Here is a 23,935-nt window from a genome sequence, read left to right as displayed (position 1 = left end):
CAAAAAGATATGAAGCATACCGTAAGGGATAGAGTTCAAACCGTATTCGAGGACGATGGGAATCTGTGGCGCCTCTACCCCAGCACCCTTCCATACCCGGCTCATCCCAAGCATCACCATCCAGACTCCGCAAAGCGGTAAACCGGAGTCTGGATATGAGAGATCTTGGCGAACCATTCCGACTCTTGGTAATTGGAGGCGTGAAGGCTAGGGAGCGTCCTCCCGTTCTTGAACGTCATCGCAATGGGAACGACGCGAGCGGAGACATAGAAAAACTCTCGTTTCCAAGAACGAAGACTGCGCTCGGTAGCGCAGATCTTCAAACCCTTGATCCGATTGACCAAGGTATACCAGCCCTGGATGCACCTCCAGGAGTAGAAGGTCATCAGGCGGTCGACGCGGGGCTCAACGCCCAGAATGTGGCACACCCAGTCAAAGTGGCGAACCTTTGCGATCGCCATCGGGTGCACCTCCGTCAAGTGTACACCGTGTTTCTCCAAAACACGGAACACAAACTTCGTCAATGGGAACCTCAGATTCCCATAGACGAAGAATGCAGCATACACCCCTATCTTGCCCTTGGGGGCATCATACACAGTCTGGTGAGACTCAGGAAACTCAGGCTCAAAAGACTCGAGCATGAACTTCTTGACGATGTACTGGTACAGGTCGACGGAAAGAGCACACTGGCACTCGCCAGCAGTAGTCTTATCATCCTTATCAGACGCGGACATCGGATTCTCGGTGTATACTTCGGACTCCTCGGCAATAGCCTCAGGATCACGAATGGAAGACATGTTTTGGAAGATGGAAAGAAGAACGATTTCAGGAGAATGCTCGACAAAAGTTAGAGTATTCGCCGGAAATCGCTTAGAATAAGAAGTGAAACTGTGAGTTAAGATGCATCCTCTTTCCCCTTTATATACCCATCGTAATAAATGCGATGAATTTAATGTGGGGGAGACGGAAAAGCGCAGGTGCAAATGAAACTATGACACGTCGAATATGCAAGCTGGCAACAACTGTCGACAGGACACGCCCGAAAACTCGCGCTCACGCGCCTGAAAAAGCGTTTGGAATGACCATATACTGTCACGTCGCCATAACTTCATGCACGTCCTGAAACTGTCAGAAGAAACCGTCAGACCACGCTGACGTCCCTTCAACAGTTGGACTGTTCTTATCCTTTCACCAACTCTTCGAATTTCAAAAAGATTCAAAAAGATTCAAAAGTAAGCTGGACTTTACCCCCTTACCTTGGCAACCAAGTAACTATAAGACAGGTGTGGGTACAGTGTCAAAGCAAAACCCTTCACATACTTAGCACCTGCAGGGAATTGACGCCAGGAATACCTTGGAAGTAAAGTAACTATAAGACGAGTGCGGATACAGTGTTAAGGCAAAACCATTCACATACTTAGCACTCCGCAGGGAATTGAAACCAAGAAGGATCTTTTAGGCCATGCTTGCGGAAAGGGAAATAACATCCCCGCATAGCGGGAACGTTGAGAACTAGATTGTTGGAAGCTCCAAGATGGAATTGGTTTAACATAATTGATCACTATGTTTAAAACTGCCAAAAACCCCGTGGAGAATCTACACAAGTGAAACTCAATGCTCCCGACTTGCGAGGAGGTTACACACCTACCCACATCATACCCAAAGATCAACCAGAACAGTGGGAAATTCTGCACGTGACATTAGGAAACCCGCGGGAAGAATCCCCGCGGAGACCTTAAAACTAAACCCTTTTCAAAACCCTTTGCTTAAGTCTAAAAGTTCACCTCACTTATTAACAATTCATGAGAAGAACATTGGACTGGGGGACTTGAAGAGGTAGGTCCCAGCAGAGCCCAGTTGGACCCGCAAGACTTACCTCAAACAGGGACGTCTGCGCAGTTGGACCCGCAAGACTCACCTCAAAGAGGGACGTCTACGCGGTTGGACCCGCAAGACTCACCTTAAAGAGGAACGTCTGCGCAAAGACCAACTGGATCCGCAGGACCCACCACGCTCAGAGATGACGTCCTTACGCGCAGTACGCAAGCTGTTCCCGCAGGAAAAGCCTCCCAATGGTCGACGTACTCCGCCTGTTCCCGCAGCTGCGGATACTAGCCATCAGGGAAGGCTACCCGCACAGCAAGTCTACACGCACAAGGCACTAACTCTTAAATAATTCAGTAATGTCACCTGAAGAAGGAATGAGCAAGCCGGGAATATTCCCGCCCAAATGAGCCAGTCCGTACGCTACTGGAGGACCTTTTGTACTATACCTGCCAAGGTATGGACAAAAGATCTGACCAAAGCTGCGACAGCTCACTGACAACAGTACGACGAGCAGCACGCTCTAGTACTTAGTCACTATCAGCCGCTGCCTACTCACCAACCCTCATCGTGGCACGTGCGTAGCCTGCAGTTGGTGGAAAAGGAATAGTGCACAGCCGGCCATGTCACTATCAGCCGCTGCCTACCCACCAACCACCAGCAGGGCACGTGCGTAGCCCACAGTTGGTAGGACAGGAATACTATACAGCCGGCTGTACCTGCTTGGACACCTACATTCGGCTATAAATACTCCAACACCTTGGAACGGTATCATCATCTTCTCTCTAGCTATTTCTCTTAATATACACTTATATTCAAGAGCAATCTAGTCTGATTCTCACGCCGGATGGTGGTCACAAGGAGGTACCCCCCCTTCTCAGTGACGAGCTCACGGTGTCTGTTTTGCAGGTCATCAGAAGAATAACCATCTTGCCGGACCTAACCCTCGTGGGAAACATCTATTTAACCCCCAGATTATCCGTAGTCTGCCGGGGTCAATTAGTGTTTCTTCACCGACCGACTGCCTAGGTAGAACGGGTGGTTACCTGACCACACATCCACCACGTACTCCTTCTTAGTGCCGCCGGTCGTTAGCACGTGCTCTCCGCTGCAGTACACCTTCACGTCGTCGTAGAATTCCGGATGGATATCCTTCTTCCGGCAAGTGTACCGTGGTTGAGTTGGGGATATGAGTTGTTTGACCACCTGATGAAAAGAAAAGAAAAGTAAAGGGTTAGTTTTGTAAATAAGGATAAGTAGAGGGGTTGGTGATATGGTGTAAAGTTTGTACCTTTTGGATGGATGGTGGTGGTGGTGGTGTGTTTCTGTGGAGGAAGGTGTTAGATAAGGTTAGGGTTACTGTTGCCATTGCTGGTGTGGGTGAGATATCAAGGAGAATGAAGAAGATAATGAAATGGGTGCGTTACAAGTTTACAACTTTACAGGCTTATAAAGGAGGTAGCAAAAAGACGCTTTTACCCTCCCACTTCTTTTTTTTTTTGTTTATATATATAAATTGAATAAGCTTAAAATAAGGCTGTTGATGCTGCTTATCGTTCCTCTGAGTTGAATCTGTTCCAAGCTGCCTGTTGATGATAACATATTAAAATTCAGTTAATATCAAATTTACAAAAAAAAAGGACAAAGAAAGAAAGGAGATAATTCAGGGGTGTGCACGGTTTGGTTCGGTTATTAGCTTAAACCGTAGCTGAAATTGAAGTGTCTGTTAATCTATTTTATTAGTCAATTGGTTTTCGATTGATCGGTTCGGTTTATTTGTTTAGTTTCTCGGTTTTCGGTTTGATTCGGGTAATTACGGTTAATAACTAAAACCAAACTTTTGGCTATTTGTTTTTGTTTAGAAATGCATACATGAAGAGGAGGTATATATACATAAAATTGAGATGTATATACATGAAATGGAGTTTTAAGAACTAAAAATATATGAAAATATGAATGGTTAGGTTCGGTTAATTTTGGTTAACCGAGGGTAAAAAAAAACCGACAACTTGTTTTCGGTTTGGTTTCGTCGGGTTTCAGTTAACCGCCCAGTAATTGCTCACCCCTAGGAGAAGATATTTGGTATATTGCATACCTTTAGAAGATCAAAAACCTTTTCACATATATATTTCTGCTGAATGGTTGCACCCCTTTGTTGAAGCTTGTCGGGATGCACACACAAGGTCGCCTTTCGGTAAGCTTTCTTGACCGCGCTAGTGGTTATGATATCGGTCAGTGACACTGGTTGCCAACCACTCTCAGCTCCAAGGATCTGGAAAAAAAAATTTGAAGTTATTAGTGCAAGCGAAATTGAAGCTTAGAAGATTTAGAAGCTTGTACATACATATTGCAGAGTTGAAAGTAGTGCACGCAAGTTCCCTTCTTTCCCATTTGACCATCTTTTGATATCAGCGTCAAGATTCTCTGCTAGCCGCTGCAATTATAGTTGAATATTAAAATGTAATGAACATAAAGATTGCGCCAACAGGTATAAAAATTTGATTTGAAAGATGATTACATTTCTCTCTGCTTGTTCTCTAAGAGCAAGCAGATCACGCATCTCTTTTTCTGCACGAGCTTTGGCCTGTAAAAGAAAACATTCGAGTACAAGTTTAAGATATTAACGACTAAGATGTAGTTGAGTTATGGACAAGTGGCGAGAAGGTAGAAACATACCGCACGTTCCATAATCCTGTTATCTTTTTCTAATTTTGCTTTACTTCTCAAAGCTGACTCAACATTTGTGGTTTGGTTAATCTCCTTAACTTGTACTTTTGGCTCAGACATTTGCTTCTGAGAAACTGCTTTTTCTAAAGCCCGTTGTCTAGCCTCTGCAGTGGCTCTCTCTACTGCAGCTCGTTCTGCTTTAAGCTTGGCTTGTGCACTAGTTTTATCAGAAGAAGCTTTAGTTACCTTTTCTTGAGTTTCGGAAATTACTCTTTGTCTAACTTCAGCAAATGCACGTTCCCGAGCCTCACAAATTGCTCTATCTACAGCGAATTTTATTCTCTCTTGTTCTGTCTTGCTTGGGTCGGATTCTCTGCTTGCATTCTCAGGTTCTTGTTGTGTACCTGTTTCCATTTTTGTTGTAACTTCAGATATATCTTCGTGAGGTTGTTGGAGGTTGTTATCTTCTTTCTCAGCAGTCTCTTCTCTTTCTTTCTGTTCTTTAACTTCTATCTCCATACTAAGTACTGTGTCTGAAGATGATTCAGATTGTACATTGTTTTGTACAAATTCCACATCAGCTAAACCACAATTTGCATCACATTCATCCTCATTGTCTTCTGTTTCATCTGAAGAAACGTTCCCAATCATCTCTTTTTCTAATGCTTCCGTGTCTTCCACTTGGAAGTCGTGACTTGAACTGCTGCTGTTGCTGACATCATCAATCTCTTGACTTGATTCCACATTGTTGTCCTTTTGGTCAACTTTGCTGACCTCTTCTGTATCATCCACAATTTTGCTTGCACCAATCACACTCTCACTTGCTTCTGCATCATTATAATCACTTGATGGAATCTCATAAGTTTCTGGTACCTGAATCTTATCCAAATTTTGCCATGTTTCTTCTGCCTTGTGACTCTCTTCCTCTTTGATTACATATTCCTCTTTTTGAGACAAATCATATGTTTCTATGCTACAATCGTTTTGTACAAAATCCATGTCAGTTAAGCCACAGTTTGCCAGATCATCAGACTTTGCATCGCATTCTTCCTTGTTGTCTTCTGTTTCATTTGAAGAAACGTTTTCAGTCTTCTCGTTTTCTGTTAAGGTCTCATCCACTTGGAACTCATGACCTGAACTGCTGCTCGTGCTGACATCATCAATCTGTTGACTTGGCTCCGCATTACTGGCGTTCTGGTCAACTTTGCAAGCTTCTTCTGTATCATTTACAATTTGGCTTGCACCAATCGCACTCTTACTTTCTTCTGTATCATCAAAATCAATTGACGATTTCTCATAAGTTTCTGGTACTTGTACCTCATCCAACTTCTCCCATGTTTCTTCTGCCTTGTCATTTTCTTTCTCTTTTCCCTCGTGATCCTCGTTTTGAGACAAATCATTTGTTTCAATGCTACGGTCATAAGTTTCTGCATTTTTAATCATTTCCACCTCACAAACATCATACAATCTCTCCTTCTCTTCCTCTTCCTGTTCCTCTTCCTCTTCCTCTTTCACTTCTTTCTCATCTTCAACATGACTCGTTGCACTTCCCACTTGTTCATCATGTTCTTGTTCAAGATTCTCTTGCTTCTTAGTTTCAAATAACCCAAATGATTCTTCACTAAATTTCCTTTCATCACCGGTTTCATCAGACTTCACAGGTATTTCTTTGTCATCTTCCACATTTTGATGCACGGTTAAGTTGTTTAATTTGGTATCTCCTAGTTTCATTTCACAGCTTTCAAGTACAAGAAAATGATCAGGTTTCTCAACGTCCTTCTGTGGACCTTCACATGTATTATTTTCAATCGATTCTGTTTTGCCAACAATTTCTTTAGAATTGCAAACCACCTTGTTTTCTCTTAGTTCAACTGGAGACCTTATTAGTATCTCAGAATTCTTACCTAATTCTGGAATTTTCCCATGTAGTTCATTTGTAACCTTTTTAGCACCAAAAAGTTTCTGACCATCCACGAAGTCTGAAAAAAAAGCTGTACTTTCATGTTTATAATCTCTTTCTTTCATTTTGTCTTTAGCTTTAACTTTCAAGTCATCTTTGAAACTTCTACTTGAAAATCCTGTCTTTCTTCCGACTGATTCTTTTGCAATCCGTATACTTTTCTGAGCCTTTTCTATAGCTTTTCTTAAAGCAGCTGCGGAGATAGCTGCTGCAGAGTTGACATCAAGCTCCTCATCAAAGCAATTAGAAGGAGATTCTCCATATGTAGCTGTTGTTCTCTTCTGATAATCTTTATGATTATCAACGTGAGTTGCTGAAACTGCAGGTGGTGACGCTACTTTAGGGGTGTGTGATCTCAGATCAGCCTGAAATTTCGTAAAATTTCTATCATCGGATATGGATTCATCTTGACTGTATGTACTTCTAGAATCAACACTGCTTTGTGAAGTTTGTTTTTCAGGAAAATTCCCCTTGCTGGAGTTCTCACTGGGATGGATATTATTTGTTTTATGTGATTTTTGGCTCTCGGATTCCTTGTTTGGTTGAGAAGCTGCAGGTGGTGGTGATACTTTAGAGGTATGCGATTTGAGATCAGCCTCAAAAGTCTCCAAATTTCTAGATTCGACAGCACTTTGTGAAGTCTGTTTCTCATGAAAACCGCCCTTGCTGGAGTTCACATTGGGATGAATATTATATGTTACAAATGATTTTTGGCTCTCGGTTTCCTTGCTTGGTTCAGAAGCTGCAGTGGATGATGATATTTTGGTGGGATCTGATTTGAAGTCAGCCTCAAAAGGCTTGAAAATTATATCACTTAATAAAGATACATCTTGATCAACAGTACTTTGTGAAGTTGGTTTTTCAGGAAAATCCGGCTTGTTGGAGTTCACACTGGGGTGAATATTATTTGTTATATGCGATTTTTGGCTCTCGGTTTCCTTATTTGGTTCAGAAGCTGCAGTGGATGATGTAACTTTGGAGGTATGTGATTTGAGATCAGCCTCAAGAGTCTTGAAAATGTTATCACCTAATAAAGATTCATCTTGATATCTACTTGTAAATTCAATAGCACTTTGTGAAGTTTGTTTCTCATGAAAATCCTCCTTGCTGGTGGTACTCACATTAGGATGAATATTATCAGTTACAACTGGTTTTTGGTTTTCGGTTTCCTTCTTTGGTTGAGAAGCTGTGGGTGGTGATGATACTTTGGAAGGATGTGATTTGAGATCAACCTCAAAAGTCATGAAAATTCCATCACCGGGTAAAGATTCATCTTGACCGTATCTGCTTCTAGATTCCACAGCACTTTGTGAAGTTTGTTTCTCATGAAAATCCCCCTTGCTGGAGTTCACACTGAGATGAATATTATTTGTAATATATGACTTTTGGTTCTCAGTGTCTATATTTGGTTGAGAAGCTGCAGGCAATGATGGTTTATTTTGGCTCTTGGTTTCCTTATTTGGTTGAGACGCTGCAGGCGATGATGATGATTTTTGGCTCTTGGCTTCCTTACTTGGCTGAGACGCTGGATGTGATGACGATGATTTTTGGCTCTTGGTTTCCTTATTTGGCTGAGACGCTGGATGTGATGCTGATGATTTTTGGCTCTCGGTTTCCTTATTTGGTTGAGACGCTGCAGGCGATGATGATGATGTTTGGCTCTTGGTTTCCTTATTTGGTTGAGACACTGCAGGCGGTGATGATTTTTGGCTCTTGGTTTCCTTATTTGGTTGATACGCCACAGGAAATGATGATGATTTTTCGCTTTCGGTTTCTTTATTTGGTTGAGACGCTACATGTGATGATGATGATGATTTTCTGCTCTCGATTTCCTTATTTAGTTGAGACACTGCAGGCAATGATGATGATACTTTTGAGCGATGTGTTTTGAGATCAGCCTCAAAAGTCTCCACAATTCTCTCACCTGATAAAGATTCATCTTGATGTCTACTTCTAGAATCAACCGTACTTTGTGAAGTTTGTTTTCCAGGAAACTCCCCCTTGCTGGAGTTTAAACTGGGATGAATATTATTTGTTACAGATTTATTGTTTTTGGTTTCCTTCTTTGGTTGAGATGCTGACTCACCAATGAAACGAGTAAATCCAGATACAGCCGGTAACTGTGTGACCTGTGTTGTCCCATCTAACCCGTCTTTATTCCTTTGGCTGATCTTGTTATATGCCATACGAAACTGCTGCAAGGCATCCAAGGGTTGATTAGACATATCACCCAAATCTTGAGAGCTCTGGCTTGCTGACGAGGGAAGACAGACCCTGCAAACAATATCATTTACAGGAAAAGTTAAAACAACTGGAGTTCAGTTGCAAAACCGCTATAAGAAAGAGTAAGACTACATTTAATGATTAAATCTCTGTACCCGTAGAAATTACTTGCTTTAATTCATGTTATGTAAGACGCTGAATAATGTTGTGAGTTTAAAAAAATAAGAAATTTCTAATTTAAACCCTAAGATATCTAAAAAAATTATTGAAATGGTCATGCTATGGAACTAGTAGTCAAGAAGCGTTAGAACAGATTATGTGTCCATGTGTAACTAATCAAGATTCCTGCTTAAGTAGCTTAATTACACAGTTAAGCTAACGACTTTAGTTATGAAAGTGTTAGCATTCACATCCCTATACTTTGAATGTTTGCCAGAACAGTCCTTTATGTTTTAGCTACTGTTTATTACCGCAGCACGCCTCGCCTTACCTTACTATAGGAAAGGTTGTCCAACTCAAATAGAACAGATATTACATATTCATAGTTTCATACACTCATTAACAAAGTAATTTTACAAATTTACAATGAAGAAATGCTACAAAGAACAAGTGCAAACACGCAAAATGTTCATGCATCAATCACTGACACAAAAACCTACTAATCTATTATTCCTATCAAATTCTCACCAACATTGCCAAATCATAAATATGATATCATCATGCAAAAACACTCCAAAAGAAGCATGCTCATTCCCCCCCCCCCCCCCCAAAAAAAAAAAAAAAAACTCAGATAAAGAATCTAGAGAAAAACTAGAAACTACCTAAAAATAGGAATATGTCAGCAGAATCTCAACATTGATCATCATCATCAAGAACAAAAAGAGAAACAATCCATCCAATGTTTGGAATCATGTTCCAAACACAAATACATCATCCAAACAAGAAAAAAGACTCGTCTTTTTAATTTTTATCGAACTATAAAGAAGGCTCTGAACTATAAAGACGAGTTTTTCTTCTGGTTTCAAATCAGACAGCAAGTTGTATTGGAGGCTACTCAGGATAGTGTAAACTGTAAAAGCATTCAATCAGGTACACCCAAATACAACATTTCCTACCCTATAACTGAACCGATAAACTACGTCTTAAGCAAACACCCAAACTACCCAAATTCTATGACATGGTAGATGCTCGAGGAACGAGTCTGCCCGAAAATGTGGTTAAACATGTGGCTTAACGTTTAAGCTATGCAGTCAATACTGGTGGTATCTCGGTTATCGGTTCTCATGTGAAATATCGGCACCGGTAATATCGAAGATATTGACCGATATTTGACTGACTTTGACCGATATCTCAAATATTGGTCCTCGACCGATATCCTATATTTTTCCGCATTAACTGCTTAGCATTTAAAGTACAAGACTGAAGTTAGGGTTTAGATCTAAAACAACCTCATTACTGTAACTGAAACAGTAAACAATTAATTAATTAATTAATTACAATTACCTAGCGTTATCACGAGCAACCAGTTCTTCATAACTAATAGCAATATCCTGATCACGAAATCCACCAAATATTTTCCCGTAATCCGGCTTCTTCCTACTCCATATTTCCAAATCATCACACGATTCTTCCAAACTCGATACATCAAGCACCGGAATCGAAGAACACTCGCCTTGACCGGTAGTACTGAATATCTCACCGTACTCCTCAACTCTAACCGCCGGAGCTCCGTCGTACTTCGGCCGCCGCCTGCCGGATAACACGCCGTCGTAGGCGTTCTTACCGGAAAAGCTGTTAACATTTGAAAGCTTCCTTCTCCGATTAACAGGCTCCATTATTGTTAGGTTAGGGTTCGTTACTTGGTTTACGTTATCTATTAAATGTTATTATTATTATTATTATTATTTTATAATAATTATTAAGTTTGTTTGTTTGTTTGCAGAGGGAATTCTGCAGAGACAGTACAAAGTGAGGTGGGAGAGAGGGTGAAACTCAATGTCAAGGGTATATATGTAATTTTGGAGTTTTAAGATTAGATTGTAGTACATGATGATGAAGTATGAAATCTAATGTGATTAGCTTTTTGTGATTGGAATGTAACTTGTTGGAAGTGGGATCTCTTTGTTCATTTTTGTTAACTATGTATGTATAGGAAAGAAAGAAAGAAAGAAAGAAAGAAAGAAAGAAATCTATTGGTAATTAATTATTGGAATTGGAATTGGAATCTTTTAAAGCTAATTGACCTTTTTATTAGTAGCTTAAAGTTGTAATCACATGTTTTTATAGGAAAACATAAAAAGAGAGTAAAAAAGAAAAGTAAAAAGAGGTTGATATTCTTGTGTTCGGGTGAGCAGGGGGAAACACGTATGTGTGGATCTTACAGGAGTGTCTCCTCTTATTGGGCTCAGGGACTGTGGGTTTATTGTGGGTCAGGCTTCGTTGAAAGCTGAATCGAGCAAAGTTGTTAAACACGAGAAAGCTTGTTTAGATAATCAACATGTCTTTCTACCATTTGTCTTTGATACATTTGGTTTTCTGGCCCCAGAGGCTGTGAAAATTTTTAGTAGGGTTCAGTGTATCGTACATGGAACCTCTTCAACTTCTAGGTCCTAAAGCTTCGTTTTTAGCAGGATTGGTTTTGCTATTCAAAAAGAGGTTGCGGCGCAGCTTGTTGCCCGTTTACCTGTCACTTTATTGTAATCGTTTTATAGTAAAGTATATCTGTTCAATCAAAAAAAAAAGTTGTCTATGTTCTCAACGTGTCAATGATCTCTTTCATGATTCATTTTTTGAAGATACGTAAGTGATTAACAAGACACAATAAACTGTTAAGTAGTACATTCATTTAGTTGCCACATGCATTCTTGGCATTCCAAGAAAATATATAAATAAACTATATTGAAATATAACTATTTACTGTTACATAAAAATATATAATAAAACACATGCAATATTCTTGGATGCTCTAGTTTGTGGTCGGTTGGTGGCACATCCTCAAGCAGAGAATGTGAGTAGGTGGCAGTGCACATCCCCGAGCAGGCGAGCATGGAGTCGAAAGCTAGCTAATGCACTAAACCACTGCTACAACCGGACCTAACGTACCTTATCTCATCATCTTCTCTATCTATAGTAACTACTAATGACAACCAATCTATCATTCGCTAGTTCAACCATGACGATGACGAAAAGTGTATGATTCTTAAATCTTAACTACCCACACATTTAGTGTTATATACCCTCAAGAGCCGGCTCGATATGTGTTTAGATAGTTTGTGTGCAGAGGAGTCGATTTAGTTGATATTTAATTTCTTGTTAATGTGTTGTTTGTTGGGCCTGATTTTCAACATAGCTTACATGATTCTTAAATGTTTGTAGTTATCATTAGTTGAAAGCACCTCTATATGGAACTTATGTAATCATAACAATATGCTTCTAAATAAGAGGAAAATTTAAAGTTATTTATACAAGAAGATAGATGAAGGTTTGTATAGATAAAAATTTTAAAAAACATAGAAAAAAATGCATTTATGTTATTAATTGTTTTCATGATTGTTTAGGCCATCCGTTATAGGCCACTCCCCTTATTTTGCATATATGTGCCACTTCTGTTTTCATCGATCATTCAACTTCATCACTACCAATATTATATCTCATTCTCTACCGTTCCTTTTATTTAAATTATTAAATAACAAAATTTAAAAAAAAGGTAAAACAAAAAATCGGATTGGTCATGCTCTAATGACTAGCGTGAGAGTGGTCATTCCTCTCACGTTACTAGTGACCAGTTGGGGGCAGCGTGATGTTTCAATGGTGTTGTTGGTGCCACGCCAGCACCCCAAAATGATCCATATGAATATGAACCTACTTTTTTCTTTACAAAAATATTATATCACCGAAATATATTTTATCCACAAAACTTTTTAAGAGTGAGAAAATAATTTCATATCAGGTGTAAGAAAATAATCTCGTAACAAATGTGTTAGAATTAATATGCGATTAATATTAATTGTTATAATGTTAAAAATTGGCGTAGGAAAAGCGTAGCAAATTATCTGACGAACTAATTTAAGGCCTTTCGATGTTTGTGACATATGATAGCAAACAACAAATTCCTACGTATTTGTGACGAAAAAGTGATGTCGTAAACTGCAATATTTTCTCTATTTTCTGGTAGTGGATATGAATTCTAAAACTTTTTGAGAGTTCATTGACCAGTACAAATATAAATAATCATTAAGTGGGTTGTCTGTCGTTGTGGCATTAATATCAAAAGCATTGGATACTTTTGAAATCAACTTCCACTCGAATGTATTTTAGAAATTTGTTTGTTATCCTTTTCTTTTTACGAAGCTAATATTAATTCGTAAGGGGGTTTAAACCTCACTATCAACAATTTATATGAGAGATATAAGGGTGACATTGTCTTGCCAGGGTTCGAGTCCTAATCTCACCCGGTTTTACCGGCTCCTCGTTGTCGTGCCGTTTGGCGGGCGTGGAAGTCGGGTTTTATCCAGGGAATCCATCAATAGGTGGACTGCTAGGGGCTCCGTCCGTCCGTACTCGTGGCCGGCTCGGGCTACCTTTAGCCAATGGGGGCCCCGCGTACAGAGTACTCGGCGTTACTTAGTTGATCTTTTCAAAAAAAGTGAGGGATGTTAGAGATGGGATTCATTTTCAATCAATCAATCACACACTTATATTTTATAGTTTACAGTGTTTTAAAACCGGTTTAAACCGGCAGGTACAACCGGTTGAACCGGATTTTGGTGAGCAGTCCGGTATTTTGCATCCGGTATATTTGAGCTGCTTTATGGAACATCGAACTGGCTGGTTTTCTTGTTTATACCGGTTTGAAAGCCCACTATATTTTTTTTTGTTTCAGACCCATTTTTTAGTATATGTTACTTATTTCATGTATTTTTTTTATTATTATTATAGGTAACTAGAACTTCTTATTTAGTATTGTAGGAAATGAAAGTTCTTATACTCTTGTTGATGAAGATGACGATGAGTGTGAATTTCATCTTTTAATCAATCGTGAAATCGATGCATATAACACTCCGATGGCATAAATATATATTGTGCGCCTTTATTTTAAAAGAACTCTCTTGAAATCAAGTGCTTTTGTATTGTTTTTTGAATATGGATTATGTACTTTTTATTTTTCTTTTGAGTTAAAGTTGCATTTATATGAAATTATAAGATAAAAAACTATACAACGTTTACAACCTGGTTGAACTTCCCATTACAACCCGATTCAACCGGTTGTACTATTTTTTAGTCCAATCAGATCCGAATGAAATATCTTTTAAAACACTATTTAGTTATTATATGTGTAGCAAGGACTACTTATTTACTTGTTTATTTTGCAAGGGCTTCATTACACACACATATAAATCAATAACACCATCACTAAATTGTTTCACAAGCTATTCACTCTCATTCTCAATTCTCTGAAAACCAAACATGTTCCGAAACCAATACGACACGGACGTGACAACATGGTCGCCACAGGGTCGGTTGTTTCAGGTGGAGTACGCCATGGAAGCCGTGAAGCAAGGATCTGCAGCCATTGGTCTCCGGTCCAACACTCACGTGGTTCTCGCGTGCGTTAATAAAGCCAATTCTGAGCTGTCGTCGCACCAGAGGAAGATATTCAAAGTGGATGATCATATAGGTGTTGCGATTGCTGGGTTGACTGCTGATGGGCGTGTATTGTCGAGGTATATGAGGTCCGAGTGTATTAATTATGGGTATACTTATGAGGCTCCGCTTCCTGTTGGCCGGTTGGTTGTTCAATTGGCCGATAAAGCTCAGGTAAAGTTGTTGTGATTTTGAATTGTTTAGGGTTTAATTTGGGAAATTGTGAATATTAATATTAGGACTGCCAAATGGGTCGGGTTGGGTCAGAACGGGTTAGGGTCGAAACGGGTCAAATAAAAAGGGTTGTTTTGGTTTGGGTTGGAACGGGTCCAAGTTAATCCAAATGGGTTTCAGGTCGGAACAGGATAACGGGTTAGGGTCGAAACGGGTCAAATATAAAAGGGTTGTTTTGGTTCGGGTCTGGGTTAAAACAGGTCCAAGTTAATCGGAATGGGTTTCGGGTCGGAACGGGACCATGTTAAAACAGGTCCTGGTTAAAACGGGTCTGGGTCGGAATGGGTCAAAAAGGGTTGTTTTGGTTCGGGTCAGAACGGGCCAAATAAAAAAGGGTTGTTTTGGTTCGGGTCGGAACGGGTCCAGGTTAAAACGGTCCGGGTCGGAATGGATTAGGGTCAAAAAGGGTTGTTTTGGTTCGGGTCGGAACGGGTTAAGGTTAAAACTTTCCGGGTCGGAATGGGTTAGGGTCGAAACGGGTCAAAAAGGGTTATTTTGGTGCAGGTTGGAACGGGTTAGGGTCAGAACGGGCTTCGGGTCGAAAAGGGGTGTTTTTTTTTTTTGCCATTTCTAGAAACATGATTTGATCATTATAATATCATTAATAATTTCATCATTGTTAAAGCTCAGGTACTGTTGTTGATAATATATGTTAAACCTAGAATGCTGATAGTAGATAGAAATTTATTCTTCGGTTATACATTTATACTGCTGTTGCAATTATAGTTGGCTTTAAAAGTTTTGGGAGAATAATTATGCTTACTTTTGAGAGTAGAAACTTGTGTTTGATGCTCGTTATTTTGAATTTGGAGAAGTGGTTTAAGTTGGAAACTGTGGAAAAATGCATTTGAGATGAGTTGTTGATTGATGGTGGTTTGGTACCATAAAAGATGATAGTAAGAGTGCAATTGTAGTTATGCGAATATTATGTTTCATTTCTCCAGCATTACATCTAAGAGTGTTATTTTAGATGATATTCAAATGGCATGTGTGACCATTAATCCTCTTAGTTTCTTACCGCATGGTTATGTTAACGTATTCATTTTTATGTGACTTGTTTAAACACAACTACTGGAGTTGTAGTTTTCATGAAAAACAGATGAGATTATTGTTTCTTAAAATAGTTTGTTGTTGATAGGTCTGCACTCAGCGTTCATGGAAACGACCATATGGTGTGGGACTACTAGTTGCTGGATTAGATGAATCCGGGGCCCATCTCTACTACAACTGCCCTAGTGGAAATTACTTTGAATATCAAGCTTTTGCCATCGGGTCCCGCTCACAAGCTGCAAAAACTTATCTGGAGCGGAAGTTTGAGAAATTCACAGAATCTTCTCGAGATGAACTTGTCAAGGATGCATTGTTTGCCATAAGGGAGACTCTGCAAGGTGAAAAACTCACCAGCAGTGTTTGCACAGTTGCTGTTATTGGTGTGGGAGAATCGTTCAATATATTGGACCAAGAAACTGTACAAGCGCTAATTAATGAGTTTGAGATTTCCGGTGAAGATGCGCCTGTAAATGAGAGTGCTGCAGAGCAAGCTGGTGGTGATGCTGCTCCTGATCAGGGAGGAGCTGCTGCAGAGGCGGCTGCTCCAATGGATATTTGAGGAGTGCAGTTGTTTTGTTGATCCTACTGTTTGGTCTAAGAGTCTTTTAATTGCAGTTTTCTTTTAATGAGTTTCTGTTTTTAATGGTGGCACCTTTTGAACTCTTGGTTAAAACTTGTATGTTGATTTGCAGTTAAATGGAAGTTAAATGAATCAGCATATGACATGTTACTTTTCATTTAAGGGTTATACAAACATATTTTCTAATTATACATGTGAAAATTGCTTATTCCAGTTCTGGTATAATGCTTAAGAGATCAAAGACCCCTATGCATACGATTCAAATTTACTTCAATTTACCCAAATCCACATCAACAGGCACAGAAAATATCGAATCCATTTGAAGTTTTCAACGTAAGAACGATAAAACAAACGTACAACAGGGTCTAATCCCAACAGTTCTAACTCTAATAAGTTTAACCTTTATTAGAAATGACAGACAGACAGACCGCTGATCCAATATCCAAAAACAACCTGCTGCTTAACATAAGAATCTGCTCGTCAACATCAAACTCACAAGCATGAACACAAAAGTACTTTCGTGACCGATTTTTTCACGATTAAAAACCCAAACAATTACTGAATCAAAGACTTGTCTTCTTTAGGCTTCTTTTGATTCACTTTTAAAAACTCAGTCTGGTCAAGTCGCTCTGCATTCTTGGAAGCATGAACCTCAGCAAGGCTCTTGTAGTTAGCAGCTGACTCAGCAATAAAGGCAACTTCTTTGTCTGTAAGCTTTCTCAAGAATTTAGCAGGATTCCCTCCCCATACCTGTTACAGCATTCCCAACTAACTTCGGTAAAACACGTTTTGAGTTTTTCTTTTTAACAAAAAAAATACCATATACACGTTTGAATAATAATAACAATATGAACCTCGCCAGCAGGGATTCTTGTATCCTGTCTAACAAGGGCTCCAGCAGCAACCATGGCGTGTTTCTCTACAACCACCCCATCAAGAAGTGTTGCTTTCATACCAATAAACGCTTCATCCTCAACAGTGCATCCATGTATGACAGCACTATGACCTGAATTGTACTTTGCTCGATTAAAAATCATTCTATTGAAAAGATGAAAAGAATCATTTGAAACACATTGCTCACCAACAGTCACATTGTTCCCGATCACAGTTGGATGCACCTTTCCGGGTAAATTAGATTTAGCAACATGCACAAGTGAGTGATCTTGTATGTTAGTGCCGGATCCAATACTAATGCTGTTCACATCACCTGTATACAAACCATATTCCTCAATAAAACAATAACTATTAACTAGTATATAGTGCATCATATGAGGACATTGAGCGAATCCCAATAAAATATCAAAACTACTATCAGCAAGATGTAAATTCTGGTTAAAGTTCATATATAATCCCAAATGATGTGAAGATAGCTAATGCGTAAATGACAGAATTGACAGCACATAAAGGGTTCACGCAACCATATTAACATATCAAAACTATTAATAACTAAATCGATAACTTTTAAGTTGAAAATTTTCTAGTATGAAGTTTGCATTCCCATGTACAGCCTTCCAACAGTGTCACAGCCGGATAATAAACAGATCGGATGGATGGATTTTAAACAACCATAAGGAAACTTACTACAAAGTAGAAATATTTAACAAAGAAACCACTCCAAAAGATGATCTTATTTTTGTTTTCAACTTTGTCACCTATTAATTTATCTACTTTTTTCATCAACTTCTTTGTAATTAATCTAATGTTGCAGCAACAAACTATCAATACAATATGATCAAGCATATAGCAATCCTCTTTTGTTGCAGAAATAAATAAGAAAACCAAATTCAGCTAAAGAAACGTACAAGACTATCAGAATCAACAAAAGCCAAAATGTGCAACCGTTACCTCTCAAAACGCATCCATACCAAACAGACGATCCAGCCCCTACTTGAACATCCCCAATAACAGAAGCACTTGGGGCCACAAATGCGTCCTTAGCTACCGAAGGAGCTTTATCATATACATTCATCAGAGTCCGATGCCTGGAAACTGACAAAAAGAAAGATTGTTTCAAATAAACTCTTAACTACAAAACAGTATTGAACAACCGCTAGTAGACCTGTAAACAAACCGAACAAACATGAACACTTAATCAAACAAATACCTGTGTTCATGTCCATTTTTTTTGAAATATAAAAATGTTCGCGCTTGTTTATTCTCGTTTGTTTAAAATCTAAACTCTAAACGAAAGATCACGAACATAAATGAACAAATGAAACACGTGTTCAGGTTCGTTCACTTAATTAAACGAACACAACCTTTTTGTTCACGTTCAGTCGTTTATTAAATAAACAAACAAACTTTCCGCCGAACAATTCACGAACATTTCACCGAACGTTCAGTTCATTTACAAGCCTAACTGCTAGAACACATATCTAATAAATCAACAAACGGAAAACGAGCTAGACAGCTAGTTAATCAAGCATTGCCTTGCATTTTATCTTAACTTCATATTGCAGTTTAGATGTACAAAAACCATTCATTTTAATAATTTAACACACTGATTCAATCAGTTGTACCTCAAATAATAACACTATCTAAAAAATGAATCAAATGAAAACCTAATTTGACTTACAACTCTTAACATATATTCAATAATAATCTGACTAATAATCATACAATTCACACCAGAAAACCTAAATCTGAACTGTGAGATGAGTTAATTAAAACTAATGATTTCAAAATGCTGAGGTCATGAAATTAGGGCTTTGAAATGACAGACAGACATACGTTGTTCTTTAAAGAAGTTGTTGCCTTGGAGGCGTGAGCCGAGGCGATCCATGGCTTGGCCGGTCTCACGGATCCAGAAGCCGACTGTGTAAGCTGCTCTTCCTAGGGTTCCCATCGCCGATCACCGTCTTCTACCGTCAGCCGCTAAGTATGTATGTATGTATGTATTTGTGTGTGTTTCGGCTAGAAATGAACTTGAACGACCCTAAAGAAATGAGAAATGACAAATTTAGTTACATTTTTAACAACTTTGGACACGTTCATAAATTTTAATTTAAATTGTTGTTTACAAACCTATCATATGTTTTTTTAGCTTTAGTGGACTTTAACAGTATATCTCATTAAACATAAGTCATTGTATTTGCTGGTGTATATTAAACATGAACTTGATAATTATTTTAGACCAAGTAAGACTTCCTCCTTTTCTTGTTTAACACAAGTCTAAGTCTCCAACCAAAAGAAAATATAAGAACTAGCTCAAAAGTAAAACTATTTTAAATCAATTACCTAATAAAAAGTTAAAACTAATATATAAATTTAATTCTCACACCAGAATAACCAGTAAAAGATATAACAATCCAAGTTCACTTTATAATTTTATAATTCTCGTAAATACACACACTTAAAAAATAATATGACATTACATAAGACTATCAAAACAACATTTAAGCAGAACTCATTTTCTCAAAAATTATCTTCAATCATATGTTTTTGGATAACAAACGATAGACGTTGAAGAGAGAGGGATGAAAAGTTGTAGTCTATCGAAAAGAATGCCTAGTCACGTAAGAAGTGAATTAAGAAACATTACATGTCACACAATCTAATATAAAGACGTCCTTCCCATGTATATGGTCTCCCACAACAAGTGGTTTTTGTTGATCGATGGATCCACCAATTCATGTAATAATCATACTGCCGATTATGTCATAAGTTGAAGAAAAAAATAAAATAAATATAAAAAAAACATCATCAAACTCTTAAATAGTAAGTAAACTTCTCATCAATGTTATATTCACAAACCCTATATAAAAAAAAAGGATTTGAGTCGGTGCAAATCTAGATAAAAATAATAATAATAATAATAATAATAATAATAATAATAATAATCGTGTTGTCACGCAAATCGCATAGAACCCTAAAGAACAATTTCCGTTGGGTAAGCTCGCTCTTCAACTCTCACTACTGCTATTCATTTTTCTCATCGATAAACGTCTTTATATCTCAATCATATATAATATATTGATATAATAATAATCATATGTAAATCACATGAACTATTATATTATTATTATTATTATTATTATTATTATTATTATTCGTTTGATGCACTGTATTTGATCGGTTTAACATAATCATCTCCTTTGACCTAACTAATTCGTTGATGGCGGTTATTATTATTATTATTATCCAAATTCGTCTGATTAGAGTGAGTAATCAATGATAAATGTGATTGTGTTGTTTACAATTTTAAGCGTCCTGTAAGTATTATTAAGGACATAATTATCTTAACTGCTTTATTTTACAGATTCATTGAGTTTTGAGGTTAATAGGTGGCACTCTTTGCTTTTGAATACGCTGCAAATCTGAAATGATGCTATTGTTATTACTTTTGTTAAAAGATAATATGTTAGCTAGGGTTTATTGTATATTTACCGCATAGTTATTAAATGTGCTAGGCGCACTCAAGGTTCATAGGCCTAAGCAGTTAATGCGGAAAAATATCCGATATCGGTCAAGGACCGATACCTGAGATATCGGTGGGATATCGGTAATTTTAATATCATGTGAAATTCATATATTTAGCAATTTAACACTAATAATTCAGTATAGTCTCCTACCATTATCAAATTAACCTTTTGCAAATTACAAAACACTAACAATTGTAGCAAGTAAGAATTGATTAAGACTTAAAACACTAACACTGAACACCAAATGTTGATAATAAAGACTTAAAACATTGATATCGGAAGTATCAGTGATATATCGGTCAAATATTAGTCCAATATCGGTCAATATCGTTGATATTATCGGTACCGATATTCTGAACCGATATTCTGATTTATATATCGCCAAGGGACCGATAACCGATATATCGACTGCATAGGCATAGACCTCGCCTAGGGCTTAGGCGCAAAAATAGCAAGGGCTTGAGAAAAAAAACACACTTAAAAAAACAGTTAAAGGTATATTACGTGTATGGAAAATAATACTGTTCTTCAAATAAAATAAATAGAAGTTATTATATAGCATTTAATATCATCTAATTAGTACCAAAAGTTCTAAAATAGTCAAGATTCAAATGTAGTTCCAAAACTTGAATAAAAATTGTTCAATGTAATTCTTTTGACCTCTCCTAGATCTAGGTTTCAATAGCATTCTTGTGTTTCTTTTGCTCGGCTTTTATCTTCTCATGTTTACGTCGTAGATAATGTTGATGTGCTCGCCTAAGAACTAGAAGCGCATTTATTGAGCATCGTCTGGCAAATGGGCAAGCGAGGGCTTTTAATCATTTACCATAGTTAGAATATATGGTTTGATCAAGTATTATTTGTTTGATGTAGTTTTTGTATTTGATCGGGTCACAATCATCCTCTTTGGCTTAACCAATTCATTGATGGTGGTTTCAATAATTTAAATACGCCCCGGTTAGAGTCTACTTCTCACAGATTAGAGTAATCAATGATACACGTGATTGTGCTGTTTTTACAGTTTTAAGCGTCCTGTTAGTATTAAGAAACAAATAGAAGCCGGAATCTAATTCTATCATTGATAGACATCAGGGATATAAGGACATGATATGCTCTTAAAAAAATGAGGGTTAATTAATCATCTTAACTGCCTTGTTTGACAGTTAGCAGTCTTTGCTTTCGAATATGCTGCAAATCTGAATTATGTTATATTTATTGTTGTTACTTTCTTTAAAGAGAATTCATTAGCTAGGGTTTATTGTCATGTAATAATCATAGTTAGAAGATCTGGTTTGATTATGTTTGCTTATAAATTATTTTCATTGTGCTTCTATATATAGTTTTTCAATAATACACAACTTTTGTCATTGTTTTGGGTTTTAAATCATGTATTACTTTGTAGTTTCTACAAAAAGGTTTAAAAGCTGGTTAAAATGGAAGGATTAGGGGGTGATGCTGCGTCCCCAGTGACACCACTAACCAAGTGGAAAACTGAGTTCTCAAGGTTGTTCCAGATCTATCTGGATAAATCAACACCGCTTCCTGTTCATAGGTGGATTGGGACACTGTGTGTAGCAGCAATATATGTGTTGCGAGTCTATTATCTTCAAGGGTTTTACATCATCTCTTACGGTCTTGGAATTTACATCTTGAATCTGTTGATTGGATTTCTGTCACCAAAGGTGGATCCTGAGCTTGAAGCTTTGGATGGAGCTGCACTTCCTACAAAAGATTCTGATGAATTTAGACCTTTTATTCGCCGCCTTCCAGAGTTCAAATTTTGGTGAGTTTAATAATACTGTACACGTCTGGTACAAAAGATAACTCATTTGTTTTATAATTGCAGGTATGCGATTACAAAGGCTTTCATGGTAGCTTTCTTGATGACATTCTTTTCTCTGTTTGATGTCCCGGTTTTCTGGCCAATACTGCTCTGCTATTGGATTGTTCTATTTGCTCTCACTATGAAGCGACAAATCATGCACATGATTAAATACAAATATGTCCCGTTTAACTTTGGAAAGCAGGTTAGACCTCCTAAGTTTTTTCCTTAAGAAAGTAATTTGTGTGTTTGTATATTTTGTATGTAATGTTTGTTATGTAACAGAAATATGGTGGGAGGAAGTCGCCTGCGACGGGTGGCTCGCCAAGTCATCGAGGTTGAAGAAGCAGCTGTTTAGGTTTAAGATAGTGTAGGAGTAATATGAGTACTGATGTTTTGCTATTATTACACAGTAGAAACAACTTGGATTGCTGGTTAAGCGCAAATGATTCCGTAATAATAATATTGTCTGCTGGTTTATTTGCAATATATGTATCAGTTTACAGGTGGGCTTTTTGTTTGAGGGCCTTATAATAACACAAGGTATGTATAATGACAGTTTTGTCCCAACCAAATGGAATTTGGTCCCATAAAGACGCCAGGTGGGATCTGTGTTAGACTTGTATGTACCTGATTGGCATAACTACTTCTCAACTACCAACCAGACAAAGTCAACAAGTTAATTGTTATGTACTTCTGATTCTTTTCATGTCCAAAGTGGTTTTAGTACACTCTTATATGCTTAACAATATTATCTTGTTTAATCATTATCTTTTCTTACAGCTCATTTTTTATATGTTGTCTTTTCTCATATTTTAAAGGGTCTTCCTCCCCTTACACAATACCTGAAAATTTACTCATATAAATTATACACTTCGAAAAAGTACTCAAGCTTTGGAGAAATGCTGTGGAGAACCTTTTTTGTAATACTGTTCTTCTGGGCTGCTCTTACTGTCATCACGCCTATTCTCATTCGGTTGTCTGCGTCTGCAAACATCTTGGATTACAATGGTATGTAAGCTTATAACACGATTAATAGTTTGTCATTTATCATCTTGGCCATCAATTCTTGTTTCAAAATTCAAGAGAAATGGACAATTTTTTCTATGTTTTAGTAGGAGAAATGAAGAATGGTGGGATCCGAAGTATTAAAGAGGTGGGCTTATTGTCCAGAAGATCACTTGGATTCATCCAGAAAGAAAGACCACCACCACCACCACCACCACCACCATCATTGCCGCCATCACCATCGCCACTGGCTGTCACCACACCAAAACTTCAGACCAACTACATTTGAACTAGAGGTGAGTCGTGGCATGATAACTACATTATATTTTTAACAAAAAACGCAAAACAAGATAGCTTGAAATCATATTAAGCACTCTTGATCATATTCTTAGAAATTGATTAAATTATGTAATCAACTCACAGATTACAAAAATAAAGATGTTATCCGTACTGTAAGCAAAAAATTAACATAACACGTGTCGTGTTGTGGTTTGAAGGACAGG

The 23,935-nt window shown here is 37.8% G+C and overlaps 4 protein-coding genes across 4 annotated transcripts; 2 read left to right on the top strand and 2 right to left on the bottom strand.

The window, feature by feature from the left end:
• Positions 1 to 2,853: 2,853 nt before the first annotated feature.
• Positions 2,854 to 10,510, bottom strand: LOC143537772 (uncharacterized). Its single transcript, XM_077031468.1, has 8 exons — positions 10,178 to 10,510; positions 6,039 to 8,725; positions 4,501 to 5,993; positions 4,343 to 4,408; positions 4,169 to 4,258; positions 3,920 to 4,096; positions 3,116 to 3,410; positions 2,854 to 3,030 (listed from the first exon to the last, which is right to left on the bottom strand). The coding sequence occupies exons 1-7, from the start codon at positions 10,507 to 10,509 to the stop codon at positions 3,375 to 3,377; spliced, it is 4,881 nt and encodes a 1,626-aa protein (XP_076887583.1). The 5' UTR covers position 10,510; the 3' UTR covers positions 2,854 to 3,030; positions 3,116 to 3,374.
• Positions 10,511 to 14,054: 3,544 nt separating this feature from the next.
• On the top strand, positions 14,055 to 16,312 carry LOC143537770 (proteasome subunit alpha type-1-B-like). Its single transcript, XM_077031466.1, has 2 exons — positions 14,055 to 14,491; positions 15,690 to 16,312. The coding sequence occupies exons 1-2, from the start codon at positions 14,141 to 14,143 to the stop codon at positions 16,158 to 16,160; spliced, it is 822 nt and encodes a 273-aa protein (XP_076887581.1). The 5' UTR covers positions 14,055 to 14,140; the 3' UTR covers positions 16,161 to 16,312.
• A 145-nt stretch (positions 16,313 to 16,457) lies between these two features.
• LOC143537771 (gamma carbonic anhydrase 1, mitochondrial-like) lies at positions 16,458 to 19,125 on the bottom strand. The gene is made up of 5 exons (XM_077031467.1): positions 18,912 to 19,125; positions 18,027 to 18,170; positions 17,263 to 17,388; positions 17,036 to 17,187; positions 16,458 to 16,931 (listed from the first exon to the last, which is right to left on the bottom strand). The coding sequence occupies exons 1-5, from the start codon at positions 19,024 to 19,026 to the stop codon at positions 16,737 to 16,739; spliced, it is 732 nt and encodes a 243-aa protein (XP_076887582.1). The 5' UTR covers positions 19,027 to 19,125; the 3' UTR covers positions 16,458 to 16,736.
• Positions 19,126 to 19,994: 869 nt separating this feature from the next.
• LOC143537769 (protein RER1B-like) lies at positions 19,995 to 22,911 on the top strand. The gene is made up of 4 exons (XM_077031465.1): positions 19,995 to 20,070; positions 22,005 to 22,385; positions 22,449 to 22,629; positions 22,710 to 22,911. The coding sequence occupies exons 2-4, from the start codon at positions 22,036 to 22,038 to the stop codon at positions 22,764 to 22,766; spliced, it is 588 nt and encodes a 195-aa protein (XP_076887580.1). The 5' UTR covers positions 19,995 to 20,070; positions 22,005 to 22,035; the 3' UTR covers positions 22,767 to 22,911.
• Positions 22,912 to 23,935: the final 1,024 nt, after the last annotated feature.

This window comes from Bidens hawaiensis, unplaced genomic scaffold (assembly GCF_021521415.1).
Source record: "Bidens hawaiensis isolate Kalapana, Puna unplaced genomic scaffold, B.hawaiensis_p1.1 tig00011343_1, whole genome shotgun sequence".
NCBI classification, from domain to species: domain Eukaryota; kingdom Viridiplantae; phylum Streptophyta; class Magnoliopsida; order Asterales; family Asteraceae; genus Bidens; species Bidens hawaiensis.
Note: the sequence above shows the minus strand (reverse complement) of the source record. Positions and strands in the feature narration are given on the sequence as shown.